The sequence below is a fragment of the Ascidiella aspersa genome, chromosome 4 (genome assembly GCF_963924565.1).
Source record: "Ascidiella aspersa chromosome 4, kaAscAspe10.2, whole genome shotgun sequence".
Classification (NCBI taxonomy): domain Eukaryota; kingdom Metazoa; phylum Chordata; class Ascidiacea; order Phlebobranchia; family Ascidiidae; genus Ascidiella; species Ascidiella aspersa.
Genome location: NC_139450.1, coordinates 1,275,255 through 1,294,959, shown reverse-complemented (window position 1 = coordinate 1,294,959; position 19,705 = coordinate 1,275,255). Strand labels below are relative to the sequence as shown.

The following is a 19,705-nucleotide window of genomic DNA, read 5'->3' as shown; positions in this document are numbered from 1 at the left end:
ACATCACGACTGTGGGTTTAATGCCCCTTCCAGTTTTAACGTTGTTGCATCATGCTGATAAGTTACATTATGTCCATCACTGTGAGAATATTTCTTTTTTGCTAAATGCGTTTTTTCTGCGTTAAAACTTGCTAATTAAACCAACTATATATAAATGCGAACTTTTCTCGCTTTGCGAATTTTTTTTTTGGTTGTTCAACTTTATTATTAAGTTTTCTTTGGTGCACGATTTTAAATAGGTGCTGTTTACTTGATTTATGACGTCACGATATGACGTAATTTTTAACGTTACCGGTATTTCGAAACTTTAATTTATCCCCGAAAGCCAAAAATATTGAGTTTAGTCGAAATAACCCTTTTAAGGCTGAAATCAATTTGTTGGAACGCTAATTATATTAATACCTAATCAATTTATCTGATTGGCACCGATACTACCTTAGTAGCGGACGAAAATCTATTGTATCACTTGAGTATCGCGTCCGATCCAAAACTAAGAAAAGTAGGCAGACAGTTTATTTAATAGCAAAAATGTTGTGAACCCCTTGTTTAGATAAAGCTTTGTGACGTCACACTTTTTCAAGTTCATCTATCCGCCTTAAAAAACAGCTGCGCTGAGTTTAGCAAAGCATAATTTGCTTTTAATTTCTATTGTGGCGAGCGTTTCACGCTTTGCTAAACTTACGCCCAGCTCAGTTCTCACTTCTCAGCGCAGCTGAGTTGTAGTAGTGTACGCGGGCTTAATCTGTCCTCTGCAGTTTTTTTTCTCTTTTTATTAGGCTTGCATTTTTAACAAGAATACAAGGTATCGCAACGCACAAGAACGGCATTTTTTAACGAATATGCGGAAATCTAGTCTGTTTTATACTTGGTTGGCAAGCTTACTACTTTCTTCAGGTTAGTACGGTCGATGATTTAAAAGATTATTGTGTCCATCGCCTGAATAATGTTTTTAAAAATAAAATCACTTTCAAAGCCATAGTTGCAAAAGGGTGTGAAGAGTTTACCAACGTTGATCCAACTAGCGATGGAACGGTATTAAAAGTGTACAGCAATGGATTTAAGTCCAGTTCTACAGTTACATTTGGTTGTGAAGAGTTCTTTTACCTTTCTGGGGCAACTAATGCTCATTGCAGGGCTAGCACTGGCTGGGCGTTGAATGAAGAAGCCTTACCAAGATGTGCTAGTAAGTTAATTTTTCAATCTTTTTGATTTATCCCAGACAAAAATTACCCTATTTCATGACAGTTTAGTGGTGCCGTGGTCACTATAAAAAATCCATGTTAATTTTACCTAAATTATGATAAGTTAAGTAAATAATCCGTCTCAAAGAGGGGTTTCCAAATGCCTATGTTATACACTGGGGATATTTATATAGGCAATATTTTATTTAAAAACTTTAAGTGTTACCAAATATGTTGGCCAAAAAAATAGTGGCACAATCCAATACAAATTGTTAAATAATTACGTATGATTAGAACTAGGGTTCCTCTTTTTCCCGGATTTTTTCACTCCCGGGAAACTGGATTGAAAAATGAAACTTATATCCCGGGATCCCGACGAAAAAATTATACATAAAATTATGTCATTTTGAGGTTTGTATTTTTTTTATTTTAGCTCCAAACATTTAATTAAACTCATTTATGTGCGTTCTTTCACTTATGTACGTGGAAAGTTATGCAAAAAAACAAAAGAAAGAAATACCGCATACCACAACGCATATTGTTTGGGTGAGGGTGGATCAAGTATTATTATGTTTATTATTAATAATAACGCTTGACCAACCCTCACCCAAACGCTAACCCGCATTCTAACCGAAATAATTTGCGTTGTGGTAAGCGGTATTTAAAGACCGTTTTTTTTTTTAATAATTTATACGTTCATAACTGTAGGAGCCCCAGACCTTCTCTAATACGAGTCAGGACCCTTATTTGTGCATGCATGCGCATCATGACGCATTTTTTTTTGTTAGAATAAATTTAATTAGGTTTTTCCGCTGGTAAATGCAAATAAAACAACTCAGGCAACGACGTTAACATGCTTGGTACTATTTTTTTCTTTATATTAATCAAAAACGGCAATATTTTTAAAGTTTTGCTAGGTCGCCGAATACCCGGGATTATAAAAAAAATTTCCCGGGATTCGGGATTGTTAATTCGCGGGAAATCCGAGAGGAACCCTAATTAGAACTTATTATTAAGGCAATGTTAATCATGTTTAAGCATAATTGTTTTTCCAGTTTTAATAAAAGTCTTTATTTCTTAAAAGTGAATTAGTATTTTCCAAAAATATTAACCCAGGGTGAAGTGGATAATTTTGATCAGAAATCTCAAGAATAGCTAACCAAGAAAGCTAAACATTATATTACCATCAATGTCACTCTAGTTTAACATTTAATATTGTAATTTAGAATTATGTATCAGGTAGATCATAGGTGCCGAACCAAAATCTCAGGGAGCTTTTTTGGACCAGTGCAAAATGCTAACAAATATAACATAGAGATTTTTATGTGCTTTGGGGCGGTATCATTTAAAACAATGTGCTATATATCTTGTAATTTTCTTCTGTTCTTTAGCTGTACACCAAATTTCTTTGCTGCACAAATATCCTTAACTATAGCCAATTGTTGTGATGTTTAAATAAATCTTGCTGATCAAGTCATAAACTGGAGCACTGTCACATAGCATACCTGTAGAGTGTAAAAAGACAGGTTCAAAATGTTTGGCAATATTTCCAGCATTTTTTTAAATTGCATTTTTCATTATATATATTTAAAGCACTACATGATCAATAAGTTAAGCCCGCAGAAGGAAATAAAGTTGTTTTAGTGTATTTTTTCGAATAATTTTTCCTTGCCACTCAACTGGAAACCTTTGGTGAAGCACCATAGACGCGGCGCACGTAACAGATGTGTATTTGAAGAACTAAATTTTTATCTGGGTGGTATTTGAAAGCTTTCGCTTTAGATTATTACATTTGAATTTGACTGTTACAGCGTATTCTAATATTGAATTTTTATGTCACGGAAAGCAAGTTAAGAAAACTTAACCCTTTTGTGTACTTCTGGCTCAGTTTGTGCCTTGGCGCATTATTTACCACACCCTTTAACATAATATCAGCTGATGCTTCATATGGCCGTAGAAGTTTTTCAGAGCTTTTGTTTCTATATTTGTTTGGCAGTTGGTACTGATGTAATTCAGGAAAGCTTTAGACTCTGTAAGAAACTGTGCTACTTATGGGTTATATTGTGCTATATTTATGCAATAGCCAGAAATCCAAAGCTTCTTAAAACGCTCTGCACATCCACGTTTGGTGCCTATGGATCGGATACTATCAATGGAATAATACCACAAATTCATTGCGCTTGCAGGCATGGGAAAGTTAGAGTTGAAGCATTTGCTTCGATAGTCTAGTACAGGGGTCGGCAACCTTTTTGTAGTCGCGGGCCAAAACCAACCTCAAACAGGTCTCTGCGGGCCGCACAAAATGTTAACTAAGAATTATGTTATTAAAATGTTAAAACTACCGTGGTGGACCTCGGATCTTTTTTGCGCCTAAAACGTGTTTAATTACATTTAAGGAGGCAGTAATAAAGTATTGGCGCAAAGCGCAAATAAAAAGCGTTTGTTTGGTTAAAAATCCGAGTCCACACATCGTCATCCATACTACTAATGAAAAGTGTAATAAAACTACTTTGAGGAAACGCAATAACATTAGTTAATCTAGTTGAGTGTTTGTCAACCTTTTAAAGTTCGGGCACACCTGGCGAGCAAAGCGAGTGCGATTTTATTTTGGCATAACGCTATTTGATGCAAGTTTGCATTAGCCTACATTGCCGACAATAAAAAAATATATGTCCAATATTTGTGAATACGTTTTCCGTTTATCCGCGACGCACCTGGCAGCCTTCCACGGCACAACGGTAAAGAAGCGCTGATTTATATTTCAAAAGACAGCGTCAAAACGTTAACAAACCGAATGAAAATTGATGATTCGCGCGAAGGGCGAAAATTTTTCGCGCTTACGTAGTTAAAATAGCTAAAAAGTATTTGAAATGGAATCGTGCCTAGTTTGTCAAAGAGGCGGCGGGCCGGATCCGGCCCGCGGGCCGTAGGTTGCCGACCCCTGGTCTAGTATATAATATTCTTATTCCTAATCATAGGGCATTTGAGTAACAAAATTAGACACTTAAGTTTAACTGTAACAATGTATGTTTTAACACTTATGTATGTTTTTAACACCAAGTCATGTAAGGGTATAAAATAAGTTTATTGTTTTTTCCATATTTAGTGACGTTTTTCCATTTTATCTAGCATATATAAATAAGGTCTGGGAACATAATGAATTGTTTTTTCACAGGATCCATTTGCAGTGATATAAATGCACCTGAAAATGGATTAATGTCTTGTACATTGGAGATGAAAACTGGTTCAATTTGTGAGTTTACTTGCAAGGATGGTTATTCACTAGAAGGCCACCCTACTTTACAATGTAATGGGGAAAAAACATGGACAAATGATGTGCCTACATGCAGAGGTAGTGTACTGATAACCAATTGAATCACTAATATATTGGCATGTAGTTATTTCTTACCATTCCTGTAGATTGATCTCTTATGACTTTGTTTTGTGATTTTAAATAAATTGTGATATATTTTTATTAATTGAATATTTACATGTAAAACAGTGTGTTATTTATCTTTTACCTTATTATTAAGGTGGTATAAAATCATATAGCCTAAGCACTTTTAAACATATGCATGGTAATTTTGTTATTTTCACAATACTTTATACTGGTGTATTTTTAATTATTACGTGTTTATATAATTATTTCATCTTAAAATTTATCTCTAAAATATTACTAAAATAGAAGGGTCATCCCATCCTCTTTGTATAACCACTTGTGCTTCAAGGCTGTTCTTTCTCCTAATACGGTGACATTACTTACTTAATTTTATTTTACGTGTGTATTGTATTGATGGTCAGATGGGGAAAAAATTAAACTTGAAATATAACACAATTAAAATATTTTAGATTGTTCAGATTTGTTTTTAATAGCTATTCTACTCATCTATTTTCTTTTTTCAAGAGGTTCCATCAGATTGCACTGAGTATACCACCTTTGATGTGAATAGTGAAGGAAAAGTTTTAACAGAATACAGCGACCAACACAAACCTGATTCAACAGCAACATTTAGTTGTGAGCAGTTCTTCTTTATTTCTGGTTCAACTTCAGCAAAATGTTCATCGCAAAACTGGGTCTTGGATGAAGGTTCTCTCCCAATATGCTCCAGTAAGTATTTTTAATGTAAAATGGTTTACCATAAATTTTGATCTACTATATATTTAAAATGAAAAATTGTTTTGATCAGGGATTTTTTAAGGTTTGGCTTAAGTGGCTGCTAACAAATATTAAAATACCACAATTATTTTGATGAAAGTACTAATTTCTAATTCTCTTCTATAGTTACATGAGTATATATTCTATATATATATTATATATATATAACTTTAAACCCTTTTAAAATTTAGCTGTACCACACTGTTATGGTTTTTGCAGGATCCATCTGCAGTGATATAAATGCCCCTGAGAATGGATTGATGTCTTGTACATTGGAGATGAAAACTGGTTCAGTTTGTGAGTTTACTTGCAAGGATGGTTATTCACTAGAAGGCCACCCTACTTTACAATGTAATGGGGAAAAAACATGGACCAATGATGTTCCTACTTGTAGAGGTAGTGTGGTTGATTTTTTTACTTTGCAGTTATATATTTTTAAGTTTGTATTAATTAAAGTTCATTAAGAACATGTCCCTTTTTAATCATTATTTTACTGTGTAAATTAAACGATTTATATACTTGCTAAATATCAGACATTTTTATTCTAGTCAAATTGTATATTTTTTTAACAAGACACAAATTGAATTGATCTAAAACAGAATGAAATACTAGTATATAATAAATGTTTTTTACAATTTGGATTTTAAATCGTTTTGCATATATAGATAAAACTGGCATTTTTTTAGAAAACACTTGTCCTACCCTTTCTGTGCCATCGAATGGCGAGATGGAATGTAATACAGGAATGCAAGCAAACGCAGAGTGTACGTTCACTTGCAACGCAGGGTTTACACTAGAGGGAGCATCTGCTACACTATGTGATGCAAGCAACTTACAATGGTCGAATGAACCACCTGTTTGTCAATGTAAGAATGGGTATAAAAAAAATATATCAAGGTCTTATAAAGCAAGTCTGTGACCCAATTTAACTTGTTAAACTTGACTTTAAAATGCTTTGTTTCTGTTGTAATGTTGTATACTTCTGCACACAATTTAACAAATGTGTGACTGAGCTACAAATTGTGTCTTATAAGTTTTGACATATTTTATATCGAAATATAAAAAAATTATATAGATGTAAGACTTTGTGTTAAAATTAGTGTAAACAGACTTCTGACTCATAGTTTTGTAAGCTCTGTAACATAGAGTACTAAAGGTTTTTGTAACATTATTATAAACTTTAAAGTACAATTTTTTGGGGCAATAATTTTTTTATTTCCAGTGTCACCATGCCCTCCTATTGAATTCACGAATGGAACTGTAAATTGCAGTGATGGTGTAAAAGTATTATCTGAGTGTATGTTTCAATGTGATGAAGGATATAGTTTACAAGGAAGTGTAAATACGGCAACTTGTATTTCTGGAACCTGGTCTAACAAACCACCTACTTGTAAAGGTATATTACTATGTTCATACTTCACTTTTTAATTTTCATTTTCTAAAATCATAAGAAATTTTTGACCAAATTTTATTGGTTGTAAATTTGTAATATTTTAGGTTACTTTTTTAATGTGATTCTTAGTTGTCAATGTTTTTTTATGTTAAAAGTGGAAAACATTTTTATTCCAGCTCTGTTGTGTAATATGTCCCCTGAAATTTCCTTATCAGAGCTACATGGTGTATTGTGTTCCAAAAATAAAAAAATAAAGCTAAGTACACAAAAGCTGCACTGCATATTCCAATATTAAAGCCTAAAAAATACATGTATTGTTTCAATGATACCAATTTTTCTTTATTTTTTCATTTCAGACATGTCATGTGAAGTGTTGCCTGACCAACCAAACGGTAACCTTAAATGCACAGGCGGCAATAAGCATGGTTCAGTTTGTGTGTTGTCTTGTTCAGCTGGCTTCACTTTGAAGGGAGAGGAGAGCATTAAGTGCATCAAATCACAATGGACACGTGAAGTGCCTGACTGTGTTGAGTAAATATTTTAATGTTTTTTGTTTGTTATTTGGAACTTTGTTTCTACCATTACTTTACTTTTATTTCTAAAATTTCATTTTATTTTTACAAATCATTATTTATTTTCTATGAGCTTGTTAAGATATTGAATTCATTACAAATTATTTTGTAATCGCTTAGAAAAACTTTATCATCAAACATTTAGCTGCAACTTTGCATTTATACTCATTTTTGCCAAATAAATAAGAATCTCAATTTATGTAAATGTAAATCACAAAATAATATGGTATACTTTTGTCAAAAATTGAATATTTTTTAATATAAAATCTTTATTTTTTTTAATTTCAGATCAACTAAATGCCTTAATTTATCCTTAATATCTTAGGTCAACTGAATGCCCACCACTTGATGAAATACTTCATGGATCTTTCACTTGTTCAAATGATTTAATGACATCATCAGAATGTAGTTTTTCTTGTGAACCAAATTACTCCTTGGTTGGGGAAAGTCCCATTGTTTGTGGTGATGATTCAAAATGGAATTTTCCCAAACCTATATGTGAAGGTAACTTTATTAAATAAAAGTTAAAATTAAACCTACTTTACCAGAAAGCAAAAGTTTTTTTTGGTCTTTTTTTAATTCCACTGTCGATTAATTTTATTATTTTGTGGTAACTATTATATTTTGTTTTTTCTATACTCTTATTATTTTTGATATTTTGTTTAAATAAAATATATTTATTTCCTATTAACGTGAAGTTAATTTACAGACTAGCCCTACTGTATCAAAATGTACTTTTCAATTATTATTATTGTTTTTGTTAAAGATTTTGATGTTGTAAATTAATATACTTTATTTGTATTAACCTTTACCATCAATTAAATTAACTGGTCTCATCTTAATGTATGAAAAGGTAATTTAAAAAAATTTAAAAAATAACGACAATTACAAATATATTTTTCTCCAGAAATCGCTCGTTTTTGCACTCCCCCATTGTCTGTATTGTACGAAGACAATGCTGATTGTGACAACACAAACCACCTCAACTCGACTTGTATTGTGACGTGTGATGACCAACAATCGGATGTGTATGTGTGCAAACTCGACCAAGCGGAACAAGAACTTGTCTGGGATCGGAAATCTAAAAACTGTGGTAACTTTTGTTTGTGATATTACATTTTAAATGCGTTTGCTAAACTGTATAAATCATAAAATTAACCAATATTTATAAGTGTTGCACAATAAATCAAATTTTAATTTTGTAAGTTTTGTTTTTTAAATATTTACTCCTACCTAAATGTTTTAAATGTCTATTAGATTCCTTTAGTACCCAACTTAAATAAACTGTTGTACTTTGTTGTTTTTTAGAGAGCTTATTTGGAAATGATTCGTCAACGCCTCCAATAGGTAAGTAATAATAATGCAACAAAATGTGCGAAACAATAGTCAATAGTCATATCAAATGTTATTTATTATTATTTTTTTGTAAGTTTAAAATTATCCGAACCTTAATGAAACAAATGTTCAAACACATATAAGCAATATGAGTTTGGATCACACAAGCTACAGTTTTCTTACTTTCCTTGCTAATATCTTTGATATTTTAAGCTTTTGACGTTTTGTTTGGTATAATATGCATAAATTGTGATATTTCATTCACCTTCAGTTTGTGACAAGAGCATTGTTGATGTGTTTTTGCTGCTGAATGAGCCAAGTAGTTTGGAACACACAGATGTTTTGAACTTCTTTGGAAACATACTCGACGCTCTGCACAAAACTATATTCGCTGGATATACCTGGGTTTGGGTCGGACAAACTGACTCTAGCACATGTGATAATAATTTCCAGGTAAAAAGAATATAAGTTGATGTCAATAATGACAAAATCATTGTGTTATGTAATTAATGTATGATTAACAAATAATTAATTAATGAACAAAGTTAAATAATAGCCTGGTTTAAACCATATGATTTTTAAAATACTTCCTTATTCACAAAAAAAAAAGAATTTTAAATAAAAAAAAATCAATTTTTTTTTTAGAACTAAATTATGTAGTTAACATTTAATAATAAAAATTATTATTATTTTCTCACTAAAATATGTTTTATTTTTAAAAAAAGGTTTTCTCATTTATTGTATTTAGATTAGTAAAGCTAATATTAATTTTTGTCTCTTCAGGTATTTTTTTTTCAAGCAATTTAAAAAAAATTCATTCAAAAATTGATAAAATTTTATTGAATTTATGTCGTTATTAATACCTAAACTAAATATAATGAGTTTTTATCTTTAATGTATTGCAGAGGAAGCCAGCAGTTAGTGAAAAGTACAACATGTTTCGTGGAATCATGAAGGAAATAGTGACGATACCAAACTGTTGGAGCACAAACTTCTTATCAAGTTCTTATGATTACATTAAAAAATTTGGACGAGGACTCGCCAAACCTATTCTGCTCTTCCTACAAACTGGTCCTGCCCAAACAAACATTTTGGAAGAAGTGGAAAAACTAATTAGTTTAGGTGGATAATTTTTTTAGGTTTATAAAACCAATTACATTTTCGCTTATGTTGTAATTGAAACAACACTAAAAAAAAATTTAAAATAAAAACATTTAAATATGTGTTCCACTTAGTAATTGATTTTTTACTGAGTTCATGTTGGATTCAATTTTAACTCTTGAAAAAAACAAGACATTTTGTTTAGCTATTTATTATATTTGTCAAAAAATTTGGCATTTGTGTTTTTTTGAGAAAAATGTCACCAGTTTAAACTAAGTGATAAACAAAGCTAATGTACACACCCAAAATAGAAATTTTCTACTAAAATTTATGTTTAATATAATATTTAAATCTCTATATAAGAAAAGCCTACATTTCTCATTTGTTTTAAGTGTTAACAATAAATAAACCACCAATCAACATGTAAAGGGGTAAATGCAATACCTTATCTTGGTTAATAAATTTGTTTGAAACAGGATTTAAGATAATAGTTGTTGGAATGGAAGATTCCAACATTGAAGATTTTTCTAGTTTTGGTCACAATTTAGTTTTTCTTGGACCAACAACTTATCTCAAGTTAAATGAATTGTTGTCAGAAGTTGTTCTAAAGATAACAGATAACAATTGCCCAGGTTTGTAATGTTTTAAAAGAGTAGTTTTTGATAGATTTTAAAAAAATTCTTCAATTCCGACTCAAATTGTTACGAAACATAACTTTATGAAAACCCTAAGAACATTTTAATTTTTCAATCCTTTTTTGTTAAATATTTTTTAAATTCCGATTTATATCCAGGCATAGATTGAGAAAATTATTTTATTCTAGTTTGCTGGATTAAAACCTAAAAGAATTTCAGGCATTATAATAGTTTTTTTGTCAATTACATCATAAAAATCATCTTCAATATTTTATTTTTCCTTTTTTATTTAATTTCCTAACCTCATTTAATTGCAGGCTTAAGTTGTAGTTCAAATGGAACAAATATTGATAAAATTTTTGCAAACTTAAAAACAATATAATTTTTAAATCACTAACTTCAAATATCTTTCAACTCCCAATTTATTTCCAGGTTCAGGTTGTAGTTTGAATGGAACAAATATTGAAGGTGGATCAAGTATTTGTAATTATGTTCACGACAAAGGAACAGTTTGTGAATTTGTTTGCGACGAAGACAAAGTGCTTATCGGAAACAATGTTATTTCATGTTTACAAATAAACCAATCATATTCAGAATGGGAGTCATCCATGCCTAGATGTGAAGGTAAGAGATATATGTAATCATGTAAAATTAGTAAAATTTTCTAAACAATCTGTATTAGTTGGCTAAAAGTTGGTATACCAAATCAATTTAAAAAAATGTTAAAATTATTGGCTGCTTGATCCTGAAGATTCCAATTTGAATATTTATTTTATTTCTAATTTTGTCTTTGAATTACAGTTTAGTTTTGGTAAAAAAATTTTATATGTTTTTTCTTTGTTAAGAATTTTGTATTATTGTTGTTATTTGTCTTTCCTTAAAAATTAGTCTTTCTGTTTTTGTGATTTAAAAGTATTGCTTCATTTTAGTTATGATAAGAAAAACTGAAAAAGTCTGACATTTTTTAACGTTTTATTTTAAGCATACAGGAACCACTATTAAACCTCTATGCAAAATTAAATTTTGTGTTTTCAATATTTATATTTTTTGTCCTGGTGAACTGTAAAATGTCTATAAAAAATACTAATATTATAAATGTCTCCTCCAACTATTTCGTTTATTGTTTCCAGATAATGTTAAATGCCCACCGATCAATGCAACATCTGAGCTGACGTTTAATTGCACAGACAGCAATGAAGCAGGCTCACAATGTATGTTCAACTGCCCACCTGGCTTGTTCATTAAAGGCCCTTCTTTTATCGCTTGTGTTCGAGAAAACCAAAGGGCTTTCTGGAATGGTGAAATACCTTTTTGTTCATCAGGTAGTAAATGTAATGTCTAGGTGTTTGTTGGTTGACTTATTGTACTTGTCAATTTTTTTATAGTTTTTATCATCAAAACTCAGATTTTTAACACATTAGCGATCTTTATTGGTTTGCTTAGATTGTTTTCTTCTGTATAATTTGCCAAAGGAGATTTATTTATTATCAGTTTCAATAAAGTCTTTTAGTTTTTCAATATTATGACTTTTTGTTTTTGTGTTTTTAGATTTTTATCTTAATATAATGATGTTAAGTTTTTTTTATTTTTAAATATCACTTTTAAGTTTTCACCCAAGATTTTTTATGTGACCTTTCTAGTTTTCAAATCTATGTTTCTCCCAGATTTATTATGTCAACCGCCGCTAATGGCGCCCTCTAATGGCAACTTGTCGTGTCCTGGCGGCAACAAGTTTAACGCAGAGTGTGAGTTTGTGTGTGACAAGGGTTATAACATTGAGGGGGCTGCCACCCTTCGATGTGACACTCCACTAAGCAATGGTGGCGCTCAATGGAACAACTTACCACCTACTTGTGAAGGTAAGAGTTAGTTTAATGTGTAGTATATCTGGTATCATTATGGTAGGCCTGTTAGTGTGTGTTACTTTAAAGTACCAATATCCTTTTTTATTTTAAATTTTACCTAAAAAAATGGTCACTCTAAAAAAGAATCTTGTATTATTTGTAAGGTATTCAGTTCCGTGCTTGTTTGTTTTAAAGTTGTTTCCATAACGGTTCGAAAATAAAATTATATTATTGACGTTGTAAATGGTTTGTTTTTAAATTATTTTTCCTTAAATATGACAATCAATGCACCCCACTTCATTTCGATTGAAGCATAATTTATCTCATAATATTTTTTGCTGTAATAAAAGTAAGGTGTTTAATTTTCCTTCTTTTACCCTTTATTCAAGTCTTGGCAACAAATGATTTATTTCACAGTTTTAGCACCCCTAAAAATATGTCCATCTTCTATTTTCAATCAATCATGTGACCAAATGTTTGGGTGGGTAATTGTTTTCAAAATCTTTGACCGCCAATTTGACAAACTATATTTTAATATAACCCACAACCACCTCATTACAACCTACCAACAGGTTGTCCCAATCCTGGTGATAGTCCCTGACATATTACAAGAATTACATAAACTTTGACGATTTATTTCAAAAATAATCCATAACTACCACATCACAATCCCCCAATAGGTTGTTCCAACCCTCCTTGTATGCAAGACGCCGCGATGGTAATGCTTGACATATTATAGGAATTACATAAACTTTGCAATTTAAGTTCAATATAATTCATAACCACATCATTACAATTCCCCCAACTGGTTGTTCAGAACCTCGATGTATGCATGACCAAATTCTCACTTTGACGATTTAATTCCAAATTCCAATTTAATATATTCCATAATCAGCTCATTTACACACAAGTCCCAACAGGTTGTTCCAACCCTCCATACATACAAGAACTAATAGCATGAATGCAAGACCAAATGATCTCTTTGACAAATTAATTTTAGTATATTCCATAACCACCTCATTACGATAAGTTGTCCTAACCCTTCTTGTATGCAAGACCTAATGGTAGTACTGGACATATTACAAGAATTACATAAACTTTGACGATTTAAGTTCAATATAACTCATAACCACTTCATTACAATAGGTTGTCCTAACCCTCCATGTATGCAAGACGTGATGGTGGTGCTTGACATATCTGCTGCATCGAGTGAGCAAAACTTCAGGCAACAAATCGATTGGTTGTTGAAGGTGCTTGCCTCCTACCAAGGCCCTGTTGAGGTGGGCGATGTACAGGTCGGAGTCATGCGCGTCTGGGCAACTGCTCCACTCACTTGCCAAGTTGGACAGATCGAACATTATAGCGAGGTAGGGAGAAGAAATATTTAAAGAAATTCAAATAAATGTAAAAACATAGAAGATTTTTGACTACTGTCACTTTTATGATTATTTTTGAACAAAACTTTGCAAAAACTCATTAATTTTGAACGGTCTAAATAACAACATTTTTAAAAAATAAAAATACCATTTTAATAAATACATGTTGTTTTTGCTCTTATATTTAAAAAAATATATATTGATTGAACTGTTTTTTGTTTTGTTTATTTTTAGTGTTTTTATATTTAGTTAATCTTTATTTTAATTTAACGTAGTTTGATTTCTATGTTCCAGATTATCGTCGATCTCTCTAGCGCCCCCCTAACGAAAGTGTTGGAGCGTGTTGCTGAAATAGAACACATCGGGGGATGTCCCGGTACACTGGCCGCGGTAAAACAAGCGGTTGAATATTTTAACGTGGTCGGAAGGTCACCAGTCAAGGTCAAACGGGTCATCCTTCTACTCACCAATAACCACGACCAGGTCGAACTCAAAAGGTCACAGGGTTACGCAGAAAGTGAAGGTAGAATGAAGGGAATTGTTATGTTACAAGTGTATGTTAATAGAACCAGTATGACGTAACAAACAAGTGTAGAACAGAAGTAGTATGACGTAACAAGCAACTGTAGAAACAAACCTTTGTCACATCAAAAGCAATAATATAAGAATTATTATGAAAGAAAATGTAGGTTGAATGCATTGTTATGAAAATAAGGTTTTAAAATTATTGCAAGAGGCGCCACGAATAAAGTTTGTTTTGTTGCAGGGAGTTCATAAGTGTTAGCAAAGTTTATTTGATTCGTGTAGTTCAAGTTATTTATATCATCCAGTTTATTTTGTTACAAGGAGTTGAGATTGTTACCGCCCAAGCTGGTCGGTCAGAGGTCACGGGGTTAAAGGTTACCTCGGGTCGTAGTTTGGTTGAACTTAGTGACGATGATCAAAGCTTCAGCGTATAAACCGCCGATGACGTCATCGCATCAAACGGTAACATCACAATTTCTCCTTTCTTGAACTTTTTGTTTAATCTAATTTAAGTCATGCTTAGCTGAATTATGTTTTGTCAAATTAGTAAATGGTGTTCCCTTTTTTATATATATATTTTTAAGTGATGAGATCACAGAACTTACATTTGTGAAACTAAGCGCGAAGCTCACAAAAACGTCATAAATGGCCCATTATTAAAAGCGCCGTATTTATTGTTTAAAGAGACATATCCAATTATTAAAAGCGCCATGTTATCCCAGGAGCATCTCACGGCGTGTTTTTGATCAACTTTTGGCTCCAAATCATTCTCACCTTGCTTCTATGTTTCTGATGACTTCGTGGCAAAACAACTGATAGGCAATTTACAACCGGCACTGCGAGCCCCTGGAAAGGTGGAGGAGCAACGTTTAGAACACTAGAAGACAGGACTTCTTAAAATATACAAGTTCAGTGGTTCTCTGAAGTCATAAGGAATCACGTTATAAATCAACTGACTGTATTTACAATATTATACCCGAGAGTCAACGTTTGGGAACTGCTGGACTTGTCCTGGCAAAGCGTGTTATCGATAATTTTGGTGCTTGTTTTGATTGTTATCAGTGGCACGCGGTGTTTTATCGAAGCCAATGTATATCAGTAAGCGCTAATTCATTTTTTTTTAATTTTTGGCATGCGATTTATATTAAATTGTTGAAACTATTTACACACCAACGAATCGCAGACTAAATTAACAACTCTGATTATTGTACTGGTCATTATAAAACCTAATGGTTAAACCAGTTGTTCTCAACCTTTCATGAGTCGTTCCATGAAAGACACACACATACACATGTGTTTGACAACTGTGATCTATCCCTCAGGAAGTTGCTTTTTGACCAACATTACGACTTCCGTATCATTTACCGAACAGCCATCGTGAACGAATAAACACATATGTGTGTGTGTATCTTTCATTTTTACACATCATTGATAATAATATACAGAATGTGTTTTGCATTAGTTTTATGCAAAAAAATATGCACACTTATTAGAATCACCTTTTTTACAAATAAAAAGTACGTTTAAGATTTAGTGTATTTTGTAACATCGCTTTGTATACCTTTTTGTGGCGTAATACTTTGCTGTGACGTCACGCGTGTTAACAGCTCTTGGTCTTAAGTTTTATTAAGAATCTCCTTCCACCGAGAATGTGCGTTTTTACCGATCTAGTTTTTAACTTGAAAGTTGTGTAAGGAAAATGAAGTTCAACAAGTCATAGCCTTGCTGTGGAAATAAACAGGTTTTCTTGGGAATTTGAAAATATTGATTAGATCTAGTGCAGCAAGAAGTCTTCTGCGATTTTACTTTGAAAACATCCTCTTGCCTTTTATCTATAAGCAATAAAATATTCCTACACGCGAACTGATTGAATTGTTGTTTTATCAGCGACGGAATTAATCGTCATTTGGCGAACCGATGATTTGTATTTCCTCTTTGAGTAGGCCTATTCACGCCTGATATATATTTTTCTATTTAAATTGCCTTTAACCTGTTTGAAAAATATAGCTGCTTTTTCGTATAGTAGTACAAGACGTAAATAAATCGCAGTTGGGAATCGTTTTTAAAAATAGATTCGAATGCAATGTTAGCTAAGTAAGTTGGCAAAGGGTGTATACCTGGATATTTAAGGAATTGAGTCGTACTTATTATGTTGCATGTTTTTCACTCTTTGGCAGAAATTTTAGTTCTTGTCACAGTGTTTTTTAACACCATGTAAAAGTTTGCAACGAACATGTTCCATACAACGAAATCGATTTTTACTATTTTGCTGCTACACATTCTAACATTCATCTGTGTAAATTGTGACGACAACTTATACGTCACAATAGAAGAAGTACCGGAACCAGGTTCCAACACAAGTGTTGTCGGCCCGCCTGGCCCAGTTGGTATTGTTGGCCCCCCTGGCCCCAAAGGAACCACAGGACGCATTGGAACTTGCAAGTGCGATATTAAACGTGTTAAACGACAACAAGTTATTTTAGAAGAGTTTAAAGGTAATCCTAGTGATAATTTTGGTTTTACGATAAAAAAATTTGCAAATTCACTATAATCATCTTGTAGTTGCTAAACAAGCGGTATTTGTGTTTTTTGTTGCAAACTGCTTACAACATCTTTGTTCTGAGGTATAACAGACGTACCGGTAACATTTCTTACTATTATATTTATCAGCCAATCGTCTGAGCTATAGCCAAAGAGTTGTTTTTGAATATAAGCAAGATCCAGGTAAACGCTGTAATACTGTCATAGACTATACAACAAAATAACCTTAGTTTTATTAACAAGATTATTGTCTTAGACTCTTGTTCTGTGGGAATTAAAACCAGACGCCTGAAAAACTCAGCAATGACAGCGTCTTCGTTCTCTAGCGTACGGTATGCACCATACAACGCAAGACTTGATAATATGGCGAAGAACAGCACTGACGGTGGTACTTGGTTACCAAAGCCAGGCAAGAAATTACCATGTAGTTTTGTGATAGAACGTTTTGCATATCGTTGAACTGCGAAAACGTAATAGTCTGGTAAAAAACTTTTATTTGAATTTGAGAATATTTTTTTATTAAAATATACTGTAGGTCAAATGACTTTAATTGAAAAACTTAACTTCGAGTCCAAATAATACAACATTTGATAATTTATTTATTTGTTTAATAAAAGGCTTAACATAATAATTAAAATAAAAACCATCGGTGTCTTTATACTGTCATCACAATACAACAATTTTAGTTATTTTTTATGACGTAGGTCGAGATGAAAATTGGATCCAAGTTGAATTAGATCAACCGACAAAAATCACAGGCATTATAACACAAGGTTTGAGATACAACGATTTGTGGATCACCTCTTTTAAAATCTCTTACAGCAATCAAACAAATGAAAGAAGTTTCATTCAAGAAGACGGAAAAGACATCGTAAGCTATATTATAAAATAAAACAAGCAGACCCAACACCCAAAGTTTAACGTAAAAATTCCACAACCATTTCAACAAATGGACACCCCAATACCGATAAGGCCTAATTGTTGGTTGTAACATGGAAGAGCTAATTACAGATGATCGATTTAATTACAACGTATCCATTTTGGAACCTGGTTTAATAAAATCAAACCGTACCAAAGATAAATCGCATTTTTTTAAGTTTCACGTTGTTCGGATAGTGTAATGCTAAACATCTTTAACGCAAAGCACAAAACTTGAGTTAAATATATTGCTGCTGCCAGGCATTACAAAATAATTAGCAAACAAAAATTTTGCCGGAGGAACAATTTTACAAAACTAAAGTTGTACGACAAAATAAGAATTATTGTTAAAATTTTATTACAGATATTTGCTGGAAATCACGATAGAGCAACGTATAAGGTCAATATGTTTCCTGTGCCAATAACAGCAAGATATTTTCGACTTTACATGGTGACACGACAATTTGCTGTTGTACTCCGAATGGAACTTTTGACATGTTAACAGAAAGACTCGTGTTACATAGCGCACAAGAAACTTAATAAAACTCTACAAAATGTCTCATCAACTCTGGCTGATCTAGTCTAAATCACAAACGCGCCACTTGTCGCATCACATAGATAAATGAGCAGTGCGTTTTAAATCATATAGGCCTAACCTTGCACAATATTAGGTTCCAAAACCAGAAACTTAAGAGAGAATCGTCAAGAGGGGTCAAATTATTTATAACAAAAGGAAAATCCCATTAGCATGATTTACAGAAAATCCTACTAAATATACACAAATGTTACAAAAATATTATTTCGTCAACCTTAGTGGTAAATGTTCCAGTTATTCCAATTCGTTAACACGTGGTACAAACAATAAAATAAATTGTAATTAAATTCGTATTAGTTTTTTGTTGTTTTTTGTCACTGGTACACCTTTATTAATTTATTTGTTCGAAACAATTCACAGAGTTCAACGGTTGAAAATTTAATTCGGCACGCTTGCAATGTCTAAAAGGCGTACACCCAGGTTTTTTTTTAAGGTTTAGTTTGGGTGACCGCTAAGTAGTTTTAAGAGACAGCAAGTGACATAAAATGAATTATTCGACAAGGCACAGCTTAAATGATTGTGACAGCGACCAAACAGCTTGCCCAACACGGCCGCCAAACAAGTTTGCTGCACAATCAAATAAAGTGTGCTTGTTGGCTTCTGCTTGTTATGTTTCCACACGTAAAAACTGATCATTATGCGCCATAAATAAGAGATAAACATTGACGAGTATCGAAGGTGCACTTCTTTTGTGAATAACTCTTTGATTCAGCTGTTAGCTGTACCTCCACTTTTTCTTTTTTCCGGAAGTGAACTATTGATCGTAGGCTATATTCGTATTATCGACAAGACATAGCGAGAAACAACCATTACTTTTCTACTGTAGTTGCAAGTCCAAATTTTGGGAAACCGCTGGAGAAATTTGGGGGACCGTTTCGGTCTCCCAAAACACCTTAAAAAAAACACTGCGTACACCTATGGCAAAATATAGTGCAACCTCATTGTGAGACAAATTATAAAGATTGCCTATTGGTAAAAGCGACGTTCATGTGAGAGCCATTTTACATACAGTCTGATTTTAACCAAAAAGTTGGCTAACGACATAAAAATAAATGTATTTTTTTAATTTGAAAAGTAATATTTTGAAATGGTTTGCCTGCTTTTATCACATATAAATGTGTCGATAAAGATTTAAAACACAAGAAAACTTAAGGTTTAATAATTTTTAATGTGAGCTAGGCTTCCCATTGTGCATTTTGGTAAATTAGTCACAAATATATTTCTAATGTGACCCCAGTGTCACGGGACTATACCCTATCCAACTTGATAAGTTTTAATGAATATTTTTAGAAAAATAAAATAGCTGTTCTTTGTGTGGAAATACATGGTTGTGTGGGCCACGGGTTTAAGTTGTTGAGTACATAATTGTTTATTCAACAAAAGAGCGTACTAATTGACACTTTCGTTCTGACGTCAACTTTAAGGTGCGTATCTAACTCGCGAGCCGCCACAAGACGTTCTGGTAGAATTGTATTAGTTGATAAGCAGAACAACGCTGTAAACATAAATCGAAAACGTCTTTTTTTTTCAAGT

At 32.4% G+C, this 19,705-nt stretch overlaps 2 protein-coding genes across 2 annotated transcripts; both read left to right on the top strand.

Moving 5' to 3' along the window:
• Positions 1-4,397: 4,397 nt before the first annotated feature.
• On the top strand, positions 4,398-14,552 carry LOC146146546 (complement receptor type 2-like). Its single transcript, XM_083386859.1, has 17 exons — positions 4,398-4,533; positions 5,086-5,289; positions 5,557-5,733; positions 6,024-6,203; positions 7,087-7,261; positions 7,628-7,806; positions 8,210-8,395; positions 8,611-8,649; positions 8,909-9,090; positions 9,543-9,759; positions 10,215-10,370; positions 10,806-10,997; positions 11,504-11,671; positions 12,038-12,232; positions 13,364-13,584; positions 13,888-14,116; positions 14,440-14,552. Exons 1-17 carry the CDS (start codon positions 4,398-4,400, stop codon positions 14,550-14,552), a joined length of 2,949 nt encoding a protein of 982 aa, XP_083242985.1.
• A 2,410-nt stretch (positions 14,553-16,962) lies between these two features.
• Positions 16,963-18,079, top strand: LOC146146545 (lactadherin-like). Its single transcript, XM_083386857.1, has 3 exons — positions 16,963-17,068; positions 17,364-17,530; positions 17,942-18,079. The coding sequence occupies exons 1-3, from the start codon at positions 16,963-16,965 to the stop codon at positions 18,077-18,079; spliced, it is 411 nt and encodes a 136-aa protein (XP_083242983.1).
• The last annotated feature ends 1,626 nt before the right edge of the window (positions 18,080-19,705 follow it).